Source organism: Lepidochelys kempii, chromosome 7 (genome assembly GCF_965140265.1).
Source record: "Lepidochelys kempii isolate rLepKem1 chromosome 7, rLepKem1.hap2, whole genome shotgun sequence".
Lineage (NCBI taxonomy): Eukaryota > Metazoa > Chordata > Testudines > Cheloniidae > Lepidochelys > Lepidochelys kempii.
The window spans coordinates 95,679,806-95,698,650 of NC_133262.1; the positions used below are offsets into that span (position 1 = coordinate 95,679,806).

Below are 18,845 nucleotides of genomic sequence, written 5' to 3' on the forward strand. Positions count from 1 at the left end.
GAGTTTTCAGGACTCCAAGAGCATGGGGTTGCATCCCTGACCACATAGGCTAATAGCCATTGATGGACCTATCCTTCATGATCTTATCTAATTGTTTTAACCCATTATACTTTTGCCTTCACAACATCCCATGGCAATGAGTTCCACAGGTTCACTGTGCCATATGTAAAGAAGTACTTCCTTATGTTTGTTTAAACCTGCTGCCTGTTAATTTCATTGGGTGACTGGTTCTTGTGTTATGTAAAGGGGTAAATAACATTTCCTTATTCACTTCCTCCACACCATTCATGATTTTATAGACCTCTCTCATATCTGCTATTAATTGTCTCTTTTCTAAGCTGAACAGTCCCAATCTTTTTTGTCTTTCTTCATATGGAAGCAGTTCCATACTCCCTAATCATTTTTGTTGCCCTTCTCTGTACTTTTTCCATTTCTAATGTATCTTTTTTTTTGAGCTGAGGTGACCAGAACTGCATGCAGTATTCAAGGTGTGGGCATATCATGGACTTTATACAGTGACTTTCTGATATTTTCTGTCTTATCTATATCTTTCCTAATGGTTCCTAACATTCTGTTAGCTTTTTCGACTGCTGCTTCACACTGAGCTGATGTTTTCAGACAACAATCTACAATTACTCCATTCCCAGACTTCAGTTTTTATTAGGACATCTTGATTGATTCCACTGGATGACTGTGCTTTAGTTCATGTAGCCCTACTACTTTTAAATGAGAATTGCAGTGAGTGAATAGATAATTTCTAGATATTTATATTTCTGTCAGTGGTGAGGATGCTATTTGGACAAGGGAGGACAGAGAGAGAACAAATAACCGAACAGCCTTGCACTTTTGCTCTAACCAATCAATCATGGTCTAATATTTAAATTGTAGATCTTTGAAGATGTCAGTGTGTTACTCCTGTAATTTACCATTTAATGCGCTGGCCTTTCACGTCTGGATAAATAGTTTCAAATCTCAAAGACTGCAAGGTCTTTGTTTCTTTCTGAATAGATATTGTAAAGGGACAAAACTGACATAGTACCTTGGAAGATATATCCATAGTAAAGTGACAGAGGGTGTGCAAATTGCTGTGCAAGATACATTTGAGCTTCATTATATTATCCTAAGGTGACCATGTTTTCCCAAAGGGAAAATGGGACACCCCACGGGCCAGCCCAAAGCCCCCCCCCCCACAACTAGGGGTCCCAGTCCCACTCCACTTTTTCGGCAAAACTGTGCATTTGTCCAGTTTGCTCTTGCCAACCGATGATCAGTTTGCAAGAGCAAATGGGACAAAGTTTTGTTAGTTTTGCCAAAAAAGTCGGGATGGCCAGGGCAGTGCTTAAAAAAGGGACTGTCCCGGCCAAAACGGGCCGTATGGTTTTGCTAGTGCTGTTGTCACCTCACTTTCATAAGCACAAATTCACCTGGTTTGAAAATAGCTCATTTCCAGGCTCACTGAGCAGTAGACTCCAAGGTTTATAAATGACGGTCCATCCACTTTTTTCTATATATTTATTTGTTACTGTCTTGCTTACTCCCACTGTGACACCCATACGGCGCCAGCACTACTTGAGTTATGTTGTCAGCCTGGTATTTATCATCCAATATATTGAAAATATTGTAAAAATAGTAATAATTATATTGCCAATTAAATTTAACTTTTTAATAATTTTAAAATGAATGGAAAATTGTGTACTAATTTAATTTAGGTGGATGTCACGTACCACACTATACATGAAAATTACTGAGTGTAAATCAGGTTTAAATGAGAAAATCACTAAGAATGCTATACACAAGAGTTTCTCATTTCAGAATATACAAGCATTTGGGGATACAAAGGGAAGATTGGAATGAGTACATGCATGACATTCTCTGATGCACACCTAAAAGTCAAAGCTAGGCCAAACACTGCATATTTTCTTTGCAATTTATGTTACGCTATTCTCAAAAATATTTTGTTTTCTGTTTTTCCTCCACAATCTGCTCAGTAAAAAAAAGTATGTGAGAACCAGAACTTTATAGACCTCAAAACCTAGGGCCTCAAGGGGTCTTGTATCCCAGTTGGCATTCTACCTCCACCTTCTCCATATTTTGTAGGTTCCATGGGATAATGTAACCCAATAGTGTGCCCATTGCATTTTTCCAGGACTAATAGTTGCAGCAGCTAAACAGCCAATGCTACCTTAATGGTAGGAAAATGAGGTATGGGACCAGATGCTTCACTCTGAGAAAGATCTTGCTCTGGCTTATACAGCCAAAATCAAGTATGAGACTCCCAAATAATATTGAAGGGTAGTGGTGAGGGGCAGTATGTGTAGTTTAAAATGAGAGCTGACGGCTTTTTGGTGGCCTATGTGAACCAAGCTGATGGTCTTAGTCTACTATTTCCTAAGGAACTAGGGTCTAATCCACATCACGGATGGCATATCATCGTCATTAGTAGTATCCCATGATAAACCAATTATTTAAATAATGGGTACAGAAAAAATGAACAGCTGATCCTTCCATCAGATGATTCCTGTTCAGGATTAAGGAATGTAAGTAAGGAATGTGTGAGAGCTTACTCTGAGGACCTCACTTTCCAGTGCTGTTAGTTTGACATCTTTTGCAAGCACTAAATCCACTTTTATTAATTAAATATCTGAGGGTGCTATGAAATTGTAAGTGCTAGATGGGTATTTTATGAGTTAAGACGTGGCATACAAGCTCACCTCTGAACTGCTGAGGTGGGAAACGGTCTGACGTAAAGTGAGGGATGTTTATCTTATGTAACCTTTTCTATTACCTCATTTACTCAATTCAGTATTTACTCTAAGTTATTTATAATAATAGTGAGATGTACTGGTAGGTTTGCATGGAACATATGTGAATTTGTGTCTATTTTGAATGCTAACTGAGCCCTGGTCTACACTATGAGTTTAGGTCAAATTTAGCAGTGTTAGATCGATTTAACCCTGCACCCATCCACACAATGAAGCCATTTTTGTTGACTTAATGGGCTCTTTTAAAATAGATTTCTGTACTCCTCCCCAGTGAGGGGATTAGTGCTGAAATCGACTTCACCAGGTTGAATTTGGGTTAGTGTGGACGCAATTCAACGGTATTGGCCTCCAGGAGCAATCCCACAGTGCTCCATTGAGACCACTCTGGACAGCACTCTCAACTCGGATGCACTGGCCAGGTACACAGGAAAAGTGCCGCAAACTTTTGAATTTCATTTTGTGTTTGGCCACAATGGCGTGACAATGCAAAGCTCAGCAGCAGAGATGACCATGGAGTCCCAGAATCGCAAAAGAGCTCCAGCATGGACCGAACAGGAGGTATTGGATCTGATCGCTGTATGGGGAGACGAATCTGTGCTATCAGAACTCCGTTTCAAAATACAAAATGCCAAAATATTTGACAAAATCTCCAAGGGCATGAAGGACAGAGGCTATCACAGGGACCTGCAGCAGTGCTGCATGAAACTTAAGGAGCTCAGGCAAGCCTAACAAAAAAACCCAAGAGGCAAATGCCCGCTTGGGGTCAGAGCCCCAGTCATGCTGCTTCTATGATGAGCTGCATGCAATTCTAGGGCATGCCCCAACAACTACCCCACACCTGTACGTAGACTCCTGCAAGGGAGCCTCACAGAACAGGGATGAGGATTTTGGGGATGAGGAAGATGATAGCGCATACCAGGCAAGTGGAGAAACCATTCTCCCCGACAGCCAGGAACTGTTTATCACCGTGGAGCCAATAGCCTCCCAACCCGGGCTCCCGGACCTTGAAGGCAGAGAAGGCACCTCTGGTGAGTGTACCTTTGCAAATATAATACATGGTTTAAAAGAAAGCATGTTTAATGATTAATTTGCCCTGAAGATGTGGGATGCATTTGCGGCCAGTACAGCTATTGGAAAAGTTTGTTAATGTGTCTGGGGATGGGGTGGAAATCCTCCAGGAACATCTCAGTGAAGCTATCTTGGAGGTACTCCCAAAGCCTTTTCAAAAGGTTTCTGGGGAGTGCAGCGTTATTGCGTCCTCCATGGTAGGACACTTTACCATGGCAGGCCAGTAGCACGTAGTCTGGAATCATTGCATAAGAAAGCATGGCAGCATGTGGTCCCGGTGTTTGTTGGCATTCAAGCAACATCTGTTCTTTATCTCTCTGTGTTATCCTCAGGAGAGTGATATCATTCATGGTCACCTGGTTGAAATAGGGGAATTTTATTAAGGGGACATCAGAGGTGGCAGTTCCTGCTGGGCTGTTTGCCTGTGGCTGAAAAGAAATCATCCCCACTGTTAGCCACGTGATGGGGGGAGGGGTGAAGTGATCATCCCAGAGAATTGGGTGTAGGGGGCGTTAGTTGGGTTTGTGCTGCATGTTAACCTGAAAACATCAGCACGTCCTTTTAAATGGCCAATGTGTCTTTTCAATTTTAATCTCCCTTTTTTCCCTCCCACAGCTGCAAATGTTTCAATGCTGTGACTATCATCTCCGTCCCAGAGGCTAGTACAGATAAGAAGGTGAAAAAACTGCACTCGCGGTGAAATGTTCTCTGAGCTCATGCAGTCCACCCAAACTGAAAGAGCCCAGCAGAATGCATGGAGGCAGAAATGGCAGAGTCCATGAAAGCACAAAATGAATGAGGACAGGAGGCTGGAGCAACAGGAGAGGTGGTGGGATCAAGAGGAAATGTGGCGGCAGCATGATGAAAGGAGGCAGGATGCAATGCTGAGGCAACTGGAGGATCAAACTGCTATGCTTTGGCATATGATTGAGGTGCAGGAAAGATGCAGACCACCACTGCAGACCCTTCGTAACCAACCGCCCTCCTCCCCAAGTTACATAGCCTCCTCACCCAGGTGCCCAAGAACGCGGGGGGGAGGAGCACCACTCCACCCCAGAGGACTGCCCAAGCAACAGAAGGCTGGCATTCAATAAATTTTGAAGTGCAGTGTGCCCTTGTCCTTCCCTCCTCCCCTCATCCACCACCCCACCTGGTGCTTCCCTTGTCCCCCACCCCTCCCAGGCTACCTTGGCAGTTATCCCCCTATTTGTGTGATGAATTAATAAAGAATGCATGAATTTGAAACAGTTACTTTACTGCCTCTGCAAGTGGTGATCGAAGAGGGGAGGTGAGGGCAGTTGGCTTATAGGGAAGTAGAGTGAACCAAGGGGGCGGGTTTTCATCCAGGACTGTCACACCATAGCCTGGTCAGCCATGGAACTGGTTTTCAAAGCTTCTCTGATGCACAGCGCGCCCTGCTATGCTCTTCTAGCTGCCCTGGTGTCTGGCTGCATGTAATCAGCAGCCAGGCAATTTGCCTCAACTTCCCACCCTGCCATAAACATCGTTCCCCTTACTCTCACAGATATTGTGGAGTACACAGCAAGCAGCAATAACAATGGGAATATTGGTTTCACTGAGGTCTAACCGAGTCAGTAAACTGCGCCAGCGCGCTTTTAAACATCCAAATGCACAGTCTACCACCATTCTGCACTTGCTCAGCCTATAGTTGAACAGCTCCTGACTAGTGTCCAGGGTGCCTGTGTATGGCTTCATGAGCCATGGCATAAAGGGGTAGGCTGGGTCCCCAAGGATAACTAGGCATTTCAACATCCCGAACTGTTATTTTCTGGTCTGGAAAGTAAGTTCCTTGCTGCAACTGTTCATACAGACCAGAGTTCCTGAAGATGCAAGTGTCATGTATCTTTCCCGGCCATCCTATGTTGATGCTGGTGAAACATCCCTTGTGATCCACCAGTGCTTGCAGCACCATTGAAAAGTACCACTTGCAATTTATGTACTGGCTGCCTTGGTGGTCCGGTCCCAAGATAGGGATATGTGTTCTGTCTATTGCCCCACCACAGTTAGGGAATCCGATTGCAGCAAAGCCATCCATTATGACCTGCACAATTCCCACAGTCTCTACCCTTGATAGCAGCAGCTCAGTGATTGCGTTGGCTACTTGGATCACAACAGCCCCCACTCCAAATTGATTCTTGACTGACTGGTAGCTGTCTGGCATTGCAAACTTCCAGAGGGCTATCGCCACTCGCTTGTGAATTCTGAGGGCTGCTCTCATCTTGGTATTCTTGCACTTCAGGGCAGGGGAAAGCAAGTCAAAGTTCCATGGAAGTGCCCTTATGCATGCAAAAGTTTCACAGCCACTGGGAATCATTCCAGACCTGCAACACTATGCAGTCCCACCAGTCTGTGCTTGTTTCATGGGCTCAGAATTGGCATTCCACAGCATGAGCCTGTCCCATTGCCACCAGGATGGCCAAATTGCTGGGGCCTGTGCTTTAAGAGAAGTCTGTGTCCTTGTCCTCACCACTCTTGTCACCGCACTGCCATTGCTTCCTCGCCTGCTTTTTGCAGGTTCTGGTTCTGCATATACTGCATGATAATGTGTGAGGTGTTTACAATGCTCATAACTTCCGCGGTGATCTGAGTGGGCTCCTTGCTTGCTGTGGTATGGTGTCTGCAGGAGAGCAAAGTTGCAAGGGAAGAGGTGGTTGGATGACCAGTTTTGCAGACCTACTGCACCGTCCGCTGCCAGGACACAACAGCTAAGCAGGCTGCGTGCTTGCTGTGGTATGGCTAGACAAGAGCAGCCAAGCAGAGTTGCAGCGGAAGCCACCCTGAGAGACCACAAGGAGAGCAGAGTGCCAGCGGAAGTGGTGGATGGCGACGACGGTTAGCAGTCCTACTGCACTGTCTGCTGAAAGCAGTATGGCACCCACATGGAAAAAAGGTGTGAAACGATTGTCTGCTGTTGCTTTTACGGAGGGAGGGGCGACTGACGACATGTACCGAAAATCACCCACGACAATATTTTTGCCCCATCAGGCATTGGGAGCTTAACCCAGAATTCCAATGGGTGGTGGACTCTGCGGGAACTGTGTGATAGCTACCCACAGTGCAACGCTCCAAAAGTCTGTGTTAGCATCGGTACTGTGGATGCATTCCGCCTACGCAATACACTTAGTGCATTAGTGTGGGGACAAACACAATTGACTGTATAAAATGGCTTTCTAAAAAATCGACTTCTATAAATTTGACCTAATTTCATAGTGTAGACATACCCTGAGTGAACACAGGTGATAGGTGAGGGTGTCTTTGCAATGACTACCACCTATTAGAAATAGAAGGCCAGGTAAAGAATCACCTCATGCCAGATATTCAAGGACAATGCTATATGTTTGTGCCTTAGACACTTGCATAAGTTACTTTTTAAGAGTGCAAGTTTTGTGAAAGGGTTTAACTAGGTTAGCATAACTGAAATTGTGGGGATTCTTATAAACTAGACCTATTGGACAGTATCTACAGGCTGGTTCTAATTTGTATATTTTAGAAAGTCTTTTTTTATTTGTGTAAAAAAATATTTTCCATGTGGTGATTTTCACCAAACTCTGCTTTCTTTGGACCATCTTACCCTTCTACATGTATTGGATGAACTGCCCCTTACATGCTGAGGAACTAGTAGGTCTGTATATTTGTTGGTCTAGTCAAGAGACTGTACAAAAAATGGTTAATGTTACACACAAAAGTGCTCTGTAAAATAGGAGAAGAAAGTCTGAGCCACAGACCTGGAAAGAACCAGAATGCTTTATAACTCTTCATGTTGTTTAAATGACACACATAACCCTCTGCAAAAATTGCCTCTCACTTCCAAAAGCAGCATGCGCACTATGATTTATTTAACTAATCCTATAATTCGTATTTAGATATTGATGTTTTTGTCTAGCTGGCTTCATAGAATTAAATGAGTTTAAACAAAGTAATGATAAAAATAGCATGACATCTGATTGAACTTTGGGAATCAGGAATTAGGAAATCATCAAATAGTGCTTCACAATTTATTAAAGATATTATTGATCATTAATGTCAAAATGAAAAGTAAGAAGTAGCAATTCACACAAGAAAAGCTTTGGAAGGCAGATGATCTGCATTAAGTGTAGTTAATGGTCATGTTTGCAACCACAATTTTAATATTTCTATCCATTGGAATAACAGAATTGATCAGATAGGATAAGAGGCAAGAGATACCAGCTCCTATATCCCATTGTTTTTTGAAAGTTTAGTTGATGGGGATGATTGGGAATGCAGCTTGGTTCTGTTGAACATTGGTAAGAAGCTGCAAAAAAGTCACAAGAAGACAGGCAGTTCATTATTTACTTCTTTTGAGCAAAAAGGAGTGGAAAAAAAAAAAGACCCCGGTGTCGGGAAGAAACAAAACGGAAAAGAACAGGGTTCATTGCTGATTGTAATAATCAAATATGCATAATTGTATTAATTCAGTACAGATTCACAAAGAGGCAGCATAATAGGTTATGATTTACATTAATACCACTCAGAGCTAAAGTACTTGGCAGATACCAACTAGAGATTCATTTAGAGACATGGGTTGTAGCTACTAAGAACAGTTGTCGGCATTAATTCCTTGTATTAAAAAATTCCTGTCAAGCAAATGAGATGAGTAGTACTCACAGAAATAGCATGTTTATAAGTAGGGTGAGAGAAGAAAATTAAAGTGAGATTCTATTGTGCAACAGAAATGGCAAGTAGTTTGAGGTCCAGAAGACATGAAGTGCTTCCATTAAAGAGCATCCATAACAGATGGCCACACATTTAAGAACACATCTCAGGTTTCTGCAATGATTCATGCATGTTTAAAAAAAAAATTGGATGATTTTAGCAGTTTGTTAAACTGTGAAAAATCTTTATTATACAACCAAAACACAGCGCACTCAGCATTTACGTAAAAATGAATATTTTATCATCTTAATCTACTGTGAGACAGTGCTGCAGAGATGCCATGATCCATTCATGGTTTCCTCTCTTCCATTATCCACAAGTGAGTGACAAAATCCTGCCTTTTAGAAATAACTCAATAAAGAGGGTGAGAGGAGGCAAGTAGGCTTAGGAAAACGTGGGTCCTTCCAATTACCATGATGAGCAGAATAGCTAGTTGGTTACCCTCCCACACTGGGAGGTTAGGTGCCACTAGGTTTTTGATGTTATTCCCAGAAATACTGCAGCAGCCTGGAAAGTAGTGCTGCCGCCCGGAAATGTGTTGCAGTTTTGGAAGGCTGCACACCTGATGATTTGTAACTCCATTGTAATATATCATTTTCTGGAGAAGAAATATCTGGGATGCCATTATAGTATTGGGCAGAGATTTAAGGGACACTTATGGGTGCTCTCATTTTGCTGTCTTCTTAGATTTTGTCTTTTCTGGCATTTCTACATTTCCCCCTATATGGGAAAGAATATCTTTTTCTAATGAGGCTTTTTTTGTATCTCTCTTGCTTATTTCAGAACATACTTTTTAAATTTAGTTTAAATCTTAATGGAACATAATGGGCTTGCATTTGAAAAGTAGCCTCTGTTGTGGCAGATACAATTTTTAACTTACAATTAAAAGTTGATGCATGATAATTGCAGCTCATTTATACTGTTGAAAATACATTTCCAACTCTGTGACCTGTGGGCACCTTGCCAGTGTTTGGATGTTTTATATGCTTAAACTTCATATGCAAAAATTGAAGGTTGGATAAACCCCCCATTAAAAATCAGGACTCTGTGCTTATTATTATTATTAAAACAAAAATGAGTGTCAAGCTTATTCCATTAGGAGCAAAAGAAATCTCTGAACCAGTGGGCCAAATCCTTTCCTTGAGTTTTAACATGACTTGCTTGCAATGGAAATCTCCTTAGACATACAGACATAGTTATGTTAAGGAGGAAACCATTCTATATACCTTGTGAAGTTTTGTTACCATTATGTACAAATGATGAATCATCAATATACATAGTACCAGATCTAAACTGGGAGAAGTATTACTGAAATCAATGGATCTACACCTGTTTACACCAGGGCCAGATGTAAAGCCAGTGGAAAGACTGCCAGTGTCTTCAATGGGCTTTGGATCAGGCCTATAGTGTAGTGCAATTGGTACACAAGCATTCCCAGCAACAAAACGGTGGAATATGAATCCCAAATAACTGGATTGCATGACTTAACCAAGTAGCTCCCATGCCTAGTAGGAACCAGTGTAGGCAGGCTGCACCAGGGAAGTAGAGACAGACAAAGGGTATGTGTGTTTAAAGATATCTGGCTATAAAATTTTGTGCACAGTTTCTAAAAATATCTTTATATTCAAAATTATATATAGTTAATACAGAATAAATACTTGCTATTTATTTAATAGAGAATAAATGCTAATTAATGTTAATTAAAATGTCTATATACCTGCACATTAAGATGAGTTTATGCTTCCAGTTCAGAAAAATGTTAAACACATGCTATAAGTGAGCTGTAGCTCACGAAAGCTTATGCTTAAATAAATGTTAGTCTCTAAGGTGCCACAAGTCCTCCTTTTCTTTATGGTATACACTATTACACAACATGGCAGTAATTTGCTGAGAGAGAAATGACTTAGGTTCCTTGACTGAGTTCAACTGCATATTGGGGGAACTTTACATAAATACCTGTAGGTTGATCAAATTAGTAGGTTGATAATTTTGAAACAGAAATAGGAACCACATATCTTTTCCCCTGTTGAGTTCACTGGAACTTTAAAGAATTATAGATTCATTCCAAAGTGTCTAACGTCTGCCATTTGATTTAGCCCTAATAACCTTTCTAGAACCACTGAACTGGCTTTCATTCTGTTCTGTAATCCTGCAAAATAGCTTTTAAGAAAGTTGGTAGTTTGACTGACCTGGCTGTTGAAGCTGATCAGTGTCAATGAAATATGGGCCCAAGCTGCAAGAATTGGATCCAGATCTTAATTTCAAACACCCCAACAATGAAAGTTGTCAAGGTTCCTCCCCCACTCTGAACTCTAGGGTAGAGATGTGGGGACCTGCATGAAAACCTCCTAAGCTTACTTTTACCAGCTTAGGTTAAAACTTCCCCAAGGTACAAATTAATTTTATCCTTTGTCCTTGGAATATTTACTGCCACCACCAAACTCTAACTGGGTTTACTGGGAAACGTAGTTTGGACACGTCTTTCCCCCCAGAATCCTCCCAACCCTTACACCCCGCTTCCTGGGAAAGGTTTGGTAAAAATCCTCACCAATTTGCATAGGTGACCACAGACCCAAACCCTTGGATCTGAGAACAATGAAAAAGCATTCAGTTTTCTTACAAGAAGACTTTTAATAGAAATAGAAGTAAGTAGAAGTAAAGGAATCACCTCTGTAAAATCAGGATGGTAGATACCTTACAGGGTAATTAGATTCAAAACATAGAGAACCCCTCTAGGCAAAACCTTAAGTTACAAAAAAGACACACAGACAGAAATAGTCATTCTATTCAGCACAGTTCTTTTCTCAGCCATTTAAAGAAATCATAATCTAATGCATACCTAGCTAGATTACTTACTAAAAATTCTAAGACTCCATTCCTGTTCTATCCCCAGCAAAAGCAGCGTACCGACAGACACAGACCCTTTGTTTCTCTCTCTCCTCCCAGCTTTTGAAAGTATCTTGTCTCCTCATTGGTCATTTTGGTCAGGTGCCAGCGAGGTTACGTTTAGCTTCTTAACCCTTTACAGGTGAGAGGAGCTTTCCCCTGGCCAGGAGGGATTTCAAAGGGGTTTACCCTTCCCTTTATACTTATGACAAAAGTGTTGCACTTAGACGTTGATTCAGTTGGCTCAATGGTGAAGGTAGGACCCAACTGAAATATGGAACTCATTCACGTTTGGGTGCTCAATTCTCCACTGTGCCTGAGCAAAGCTTGGGCACCAGAAAGGATAGGGCTGACAGGGACCCTAATGTAGTTCCCTGATTCTGTTTTACCTGGCCTTGGCATGACTGAAAGCTGCATGGGCCTAGCTTTAAATTGTGCTGCTGGTGGTAAACTTTTTATGAGCAAAGAATCCAGGTGTGGAGAAACCTTGCTCTTCCACACTCCCTACCCTTCCCTCTCTTCCCCATATCTGGTCCTAATCTTCCCTCCCTACCCACCTGTGTTCCCCTTCCTCCCATTATGTTGGGCAGCACAGCTGCAGTGGAGGAGGCAATGGTGGTGGAGGAGCTGGTGCAGGTGCTGACATAGCTGCTGCCCCTAGCTTTCCATTGACAAGAGATATCCCACATGGGGAAATTCTCCTGCAGTTTTCTCCAGCCAGTTTAAGTTTATTTTGCCCTGCAAAGTGAACTTAGTGGACCAGAGACTCTGGCCCTGGATTCTTAATGGACCCAAAGTTTGAGGTTGTTCAAGGATTCTGGTTGAAGCACATCTGAACTGTACAGCACTCCCAGGTGATAGTGGTTACCCTCTGAACACCTGTCCTACTTCCAAACTCCTCCAAATGATGGGGTCCACATATTTTAATGCTCATCTGCACTGCAAGCGTTGTATCTTTAACTGATATTGCACCACAGTTATGAAAACAGCACACAACTACTAAAGGGAATATTTTCCATACCAAGCCATCAGATTTTCTGGTTTCGTTTCTTTAAAGAGTAAATGCTTGCTCCTGGTTTCTGTGCCAGCATGTTACCATACAGTATGAAATACCCATATGTGAAAGCAAATGTGAACATTACTATAACAAGTTTATTGGGGAAAAATTCTAACTGGAGCTGCCTAGTCCCACAAAATTTCCAGCTCAGTTTCCCAGGAACATAGCATTTCTCTGTAGAAGTAATGGGAATTAGGAAAGCTCTGACATGCTGAGTTTTGCCCATAGTTAGTATAACTGTGTGGAATTGGGTTGAACACATCTGTCATAAATATAAAGGGAAGGGTAAACCCCTTGAAATCCCTCCTGGCCAGGGGAAAACTCCTCTCACCTGTAAAGGGTTAAGAAGCTAAAGGTAACCTTGCTGACACCTAACCTAAATGACCAATGAGGAGACAAGATACTTTCGAAAGCTGGGAGGAGGGAGAGAAACAAAGGGTCTGTGTGTTTGTCTTTATGCTGTCTTTGCCAGGGATAGACCAGGAATGGAATCTTAGAACTTTTAGTAAGTAATCTAACTAGGTATGCGTTAGATTATGATTTCTTTAAATGGCTGAGAAAAGAATTGTGCTGAATAGAATAACTATTTCTGTCTGTGTGTCTTTTTTGTAACTTAAGGTTTTGCCTAGAGGGGTTCTCTATGTTTTTGAATCTAATTACCCTGTAAGATATCTACCATCCTGATTTTACAGGGGGGATTTCTTTACTTCTATTTACTTCTATTTCTGTTAAAAGTCTTCTTGTAAGAAAACTGAATGCTTTTTCATTGTTCTCAGATCCAAGGGTTTGGGTCTGTAGTCACCTATGCAAATTGGTGAGGCTTTTTATCCAACATTTCCCAGGAAAGGGGGGGGTGCAAGTGTTGGGAGGATTGTTCATTGTTCTTAAGATCCAAGGGTCTGGGTCTGTAGTCACCTAGGCAAATTGGTGAGGCTTTTTACCAAACCTTGTCCAGGAAGTGGGGTGCAAGGTTTTGGGAAGTATTTTGGGGGGAAAGACGTTTCCAAACAGCTCTTCCCCAGTAACCAGTATTTGTTTGGTGGTGGTAGCGACAAGTCCAAGGACAAAGGGTGGAATATTTTGTACCTTGGGGAAGTTTTGACCTAAGCTGGTAAAGATAAGCTTCAGAGGTTTTTCATGCAGGTCCCCACATCTGTACCCTAGAGTTCAGAGTGGGGGAGGAACCTTGACAACATCTTTTGAGAATAGTGCTATTTTCATGTATATGACACTGATGAGCTTGTTAGGAAAGTCAACCCTGGAGGAAAATCTTAACTTTCATTTAAAAAATGAAGTCCTAATCCTTATGCAGTTAGCTTTGAAATGTAAATCAGTACAAAAAGATGTAAACTAGTCACTGGGTTTGAAAGCAACAAGCAGTTTGGCTCCACTTCTGCAGGATAAGGAATCATTCTGCTTACCATCTCCCACGTTCTGAGGTCATCACTGTGCAGATTGATGTGGTAATGGAAAAAAGAGTTGCTTATGGGTGGGAGTGAGCATGGAGAAGGCAAAAAATGACTAGCCTAAGTTTCAAAAAGCAAGCACATTAATTTAAATCATCAAAAATGACCATATTAACCTTTCCCCCCCCCCCCTCCCTTTACAGAGGATATTTCTCAAAGCCAAAAGCGAAGAAGAAATATTTGCACATCTTGGCTTGGATTACCTTGAACCATGGGAAAGGAATGCGTAAAAAGATTTGCCAATGTACATTCATCAGTACACAGCTTTGGTATATCTTACAGTTTTTATTAGTGCTCATCACTGTAGTATCTTTGTGAATCTATGTATCTATGTTACAAGTGTAACGTGTCTTTATTTATAAAGAGAATTAGTGAAAAAAATATGTTAGAATTCATTATAGATGGTGATGTTTTATGTGTGCCTAGAAAGAATACCTATTTCAGCCCAAAAGCTTCTGTTCCTGAGCTGTGCATGCAGTAGGCAGAGCTTCAGTGACCACAGTGTTACTCCAGTTTTATGCTGATGGATTGGCACTAAAATCACTGGAATAAAACTATAAAGTATTGCAGCAGTGACTCAGGGTATAAATATACACTTGGCCGAGCTCGTGGTGGACTTACAGTCAACTCAACTACACTTCACTGTTTGTGTGTCTGTGACACAATATCTTTTGAATGCCACATCCGCTCGATTCCAACAGTTCAGGCAATGTTCTAGGTACTAATGGCCAGAACCCTATTGATTTTTGGGGAAAATCAGAAAACCAAAAGGGTGGACACATGGAGCCTCTGCCATCTGAGTAGTACAACCACCACTTCAAGCACCTCTGCAATTATTTATAGATCAAGCAACAAGTTTAATAGCAGCAATTAGCACCTTCCATCTTCACACGTCAACATCTTCCATCATGACAACACTCCATCTCATTTCAGCCCATCCTCCCAGTAGAGTTTAACGTATTGACAGTCGAAATGACTTTTCTGCCAGACATGTCTGCATTCTCCCAGACAGGTCTGCTTTCTGCATTATCATGCTGATACATGAAGCAACTTCCATTGTGTTTTGTATCATGATGCTGACACTTAAACAGCAATGGGATTTTTCAATCCTAGAGCAAGAGAATAAAAGCTACAGTTGCTCATCTAAATACAATTCTTAATTCAGGGCAAAATTGATCAGATAATGTACTTTAGGATTGTGCCATTTCTACATACTTCATACCACAGAGGAATTATTTAACATTCTGGTTTCTGCATAAAGAAGTGTTTGCAACTTATAATTCCTATTTTGCCTGCATATGCATTTCTCTCAGTTATGTCGCCTGGAGGAGAGTGTATGGCAAATGGAATTATAGCAGACATACCAACTCTTGTGATTTCGAAGTAAAATTAAGCCTGAGTCGTGATCTTGCGATAGAACTCTGAAATGTCAGGATTTTTACCCCAGCCACTCTGAAAAAAAAATCCTGACATTTGAGAGTTCTATCCTGAGATCATGAGTCACACTTAACAATTCTACTGAGAAATCGCTGCCAGCCCCAGTGGCTGGGGCTCCTGCTATCAGGCAGCCCTGGAGCTGACAGGGCTGACAGCAAGAGGCCCTCCTTAAGGGGACACTAGGAGGCTGGGGCTCCCACTGTCAGCCACATGTGTGACCTGAGAGCATCTTAAAGGGTCAGAAACCGGAAGGGATATAGACCCACATTTCATTGGCTTAAAAATCATAGATTTTTTTTTAACCTCATGATTTTTGGGGGTTTGAGTCATGATTTTTCATTGGTGAGGTTGGCAACACTGCAGCTCCCATAACATAGAAGAAAACATTGCATCAGTTTGGTTCCCTTTTTCTGAGACTTTTTATCATTTGGCACATGGAAAATGAATATATTTCTTGCAAAAAATGACAAGCTGAAATAACTGAGATTCACAGTGAATTCATGAGTTACAAAAATTACTATTATTTAATGAGGTTCTAATTCCTCAGTGAGGTTATCTGATTTCAGTTATACAGTCAGACTAGATAATCATGATGGTTCCTTCTAGCCTTCAGATATATGAAGAAGGCAATACCTGGTATTCACACTTGTATATGAGGAGCAGCTATCCTATTTACTGCCATAGTGTCCACCTTCTTGTAACACAGGACAATATAAATTAGGGAGTGAGCTAGAACATTCACGGTTGTACTGTACATTAAATGGACGCAATGGCAGAAATTTGAGGCTCAGAAGAAGTAAGTTACAAAGGACCTCAGGCGGTGACTAGGCCCAACTAGTAGGACAAGTTGGGGCGAAGTCAGAAGATGAAGTATGTCCTGTTAATAAAGGATGTACAAGGAAACAAGAACAAGCTGTATAACTATGAAGCAAGAAGAAAGTATAGGCCCACTGCTCTACTGGAAAGCACTGCAAAGAGATGGCAAGTAGAAAACTGAAATACTTTATAGTTACTCAGCTTCAGCATTCAACAAAAAAGTTATTAATGATAACAGGATGCTTATTGCAATAATAGAGGCCAATCCAACAAGGCGTTAAACTCCCTCAGATCCTATTGATTTCAATAGCACTTGAGAGTGCTCAGCATCATGCGTGGTGGGTATAAAAGGCCTATTATAATAGGCGGGTATAAGGTGTTGCCTCCCCTAGCGCAGCCGTCCCTACTGGCCAATACCTGGGCTGTTGTGCCCCCTGCTCTGACCCTTCCCCGAGGCTCCCACGGCATCCTGCTGCCGCCTGGTGAGTCTTCCTCCTTGCCTCTCCTTTTCTCCACTCCACTCCATTCCCCTCCCGCTTCAGAGGTCTCTGCAGCTGCTGGCAGTGCTCCTCCTCACTCCCCATCCCTGCGGGGCAGAGAGAGTGAGAGTGAGTGTGTGTGTGTGTGTGTGTGCGCGTGTGAGCTGCATGTGGTTGAGTAATGAGGCGAGGGGAGAGGATCCTTCATCCCTGAGAAACTTTACACCAGTGAAAGAGTCTTCCAGACCAGAGACCTAGTAGCAGATCACTGAAACTGTCAAAGGGCCATTGAAGTGGTAATGAAGCCATTTAACAGGCATTTGCCAATGCCTAGGAAGCCTTTGGCCACATTCAGCTGGGTTTTATATTGTAGGAAAATGTGTTCTGGGGTTAAAAACAGTTTCCAAAGGACTGTCAGTTATTCTCTGTACCCAGCAGAAGTATTTTTGACTAACCTCACTCAAGGAGGAGCTGACATAGCCAGTGAGTTTATTTCTTGATCTAGGTGTTTTATTCAAACCCAGTTTAAGTAAACAAGTCTGGCAGGGAATTCTGTGTAAGCAAAGTTATTAAACTACTGTCCTAATGCAGGCTGTCAATGACAAACACTTTTTCAAAGGGAGAGATTAGGCTTCAGTTTGGCACAGGTACCCTGGCTTTTCGTCTCTCTCTTTACTGTATACACTGAACTCCCTGCCACACAGAGGAAAACGCATCTGGCAATTTATCTATAACTGTTGCCAGTTCAGTTCCCTTGGGGAATGTTGTTAGTGCTTTAAGGTGAAAAGGGGGGAGGGTCTCGTGGGGGAGGGCAGCAGCAGGGTGAGGAGGCCAGCAGCAAGCCAGCTGCATGGCATGTGGGGGAGGGGTTTGGCGGGGGGAGGGGTGAGTGGAGGGGGGGACCTTCCAGAGGAGGTGTGAAGAGGTGAGCAGTGAGTCAGCTGTGGGTGGGAGCAGGGCCTAGGGTGGAGCAGTGGTGGAATGTGGATGGGGGCTGCGGGTGGAAGAGGTGGGATAAGGAGCTAGCCTCCCACAGGGGAAGTTTCACCCACTGTCCATGCTCAGCACCTTACAAGGTTGGGCCCTTAATTAAGAAAGAGAGAGGTCATGAGGGAGAATCACGATGGAACAGGTTAAAGAAAACAAAACCTAGATCACATATTCTAATCAAGACTTGGAGCCATTGGTAATAATTCTTGTGAACTCATGACGGACAGGTGAGGCCCAGGGGACTGGAAAAGGAGAAACACTTTAAAAAGGAAAAGGAGTACTTGTGGCACCTTAGAGACTAACCAATTTATTTGAGCATGAGCTTTCGTGAGCTACAGCTCACTGATGAAGTGAGCTGTAGCTCACGAAAGCTCATGCTCAAATAAATTGGTTAGTTTCTTAGGTGCCACAAGTACTCCTTTTCTTTTTGCGAATACAGACTAACACGGCTGTTACTCTGAAACCAACTTTAAAAAGGGCAGACCTGTTTTTCTGAAGGGAGGAGGGGAAGACAGAATTTCAGATCAGTAGTAGTAATATGTATTAAATTGCTAGGATGATTAATAGACTTTATTTTTTTAAGCACCTAGAGAAAAATAAAGTGGTAAATCATGGATAACATAGGTTCATCAAAAACAAATCATATCAAACTAATCAAGTGTTAGAGTCCCTGGAGGTTGTTTTAAAAAATGTCTTGTCCCTGCTTCCATGCCAAAGCAATTTGGCAAGGGGCGGGGATGTTGGGCAGGGGGTGAGAAAGGAGAAGGATAGTAATTTTTATAACCTTCTGAGGTCTAACAATTAATCAGTGAGTCTGCCTCTGGGAAAACCAAAAGATTTACAAAGCAAAGTTAAAATAAGAGTAAAATCATTATACATTTATTAATTTTCATATAATTCAGATAATTTTCAATGACTGTCAAATATCCAGGAATATCTGGTGTAATGTTTACCAGCAATAAACATGAGTTCATTTCCCACATTTTTTAGGTATTGTTCTGTTATAGTGACAGATATATGAAGAAAAAGTATTTGTAAGGCAAATTATTGCTCCAAACTGTCTCTTTCAATCCTTTCAAAGCTATCCTAACAGCAATGAGCAATGTCAGGGCATGTCTTACTTTAGGTTATAGGTAACAGCACCAGTGAACCAGAATGAACAATCTACGGTGATGTAGGAGGAGCTGTG

General features: G+C 42.0%; 1 protein-coding gene across 1 annotated transcript in view; it reads left to right on the plus strand.

Moving 5' to 3' along the window:
* Window positions 1-14,253, plus strand: part of LOC140914912 (DNA nucleotidylexotransferase-like) — a 384,775-nt gene extending 370,522 nt beyond the window's left edge. Inside the window, exon 15 of the mRNA XM_073353929.1 lies at window positions 14,078-14,253. Within this exon, the coding sequence (XP_073210030.1) occupies window positions 14,078-14,164 (87 nt within the window). The 3' untranslated portion in view covers window positions 14,165-14,253. The remainder of the gene's footprint in view (window positions 1-14,077) is intronic.
* Window positions 14,254-18,845: the final 4,592 nt, after the last annotated feature.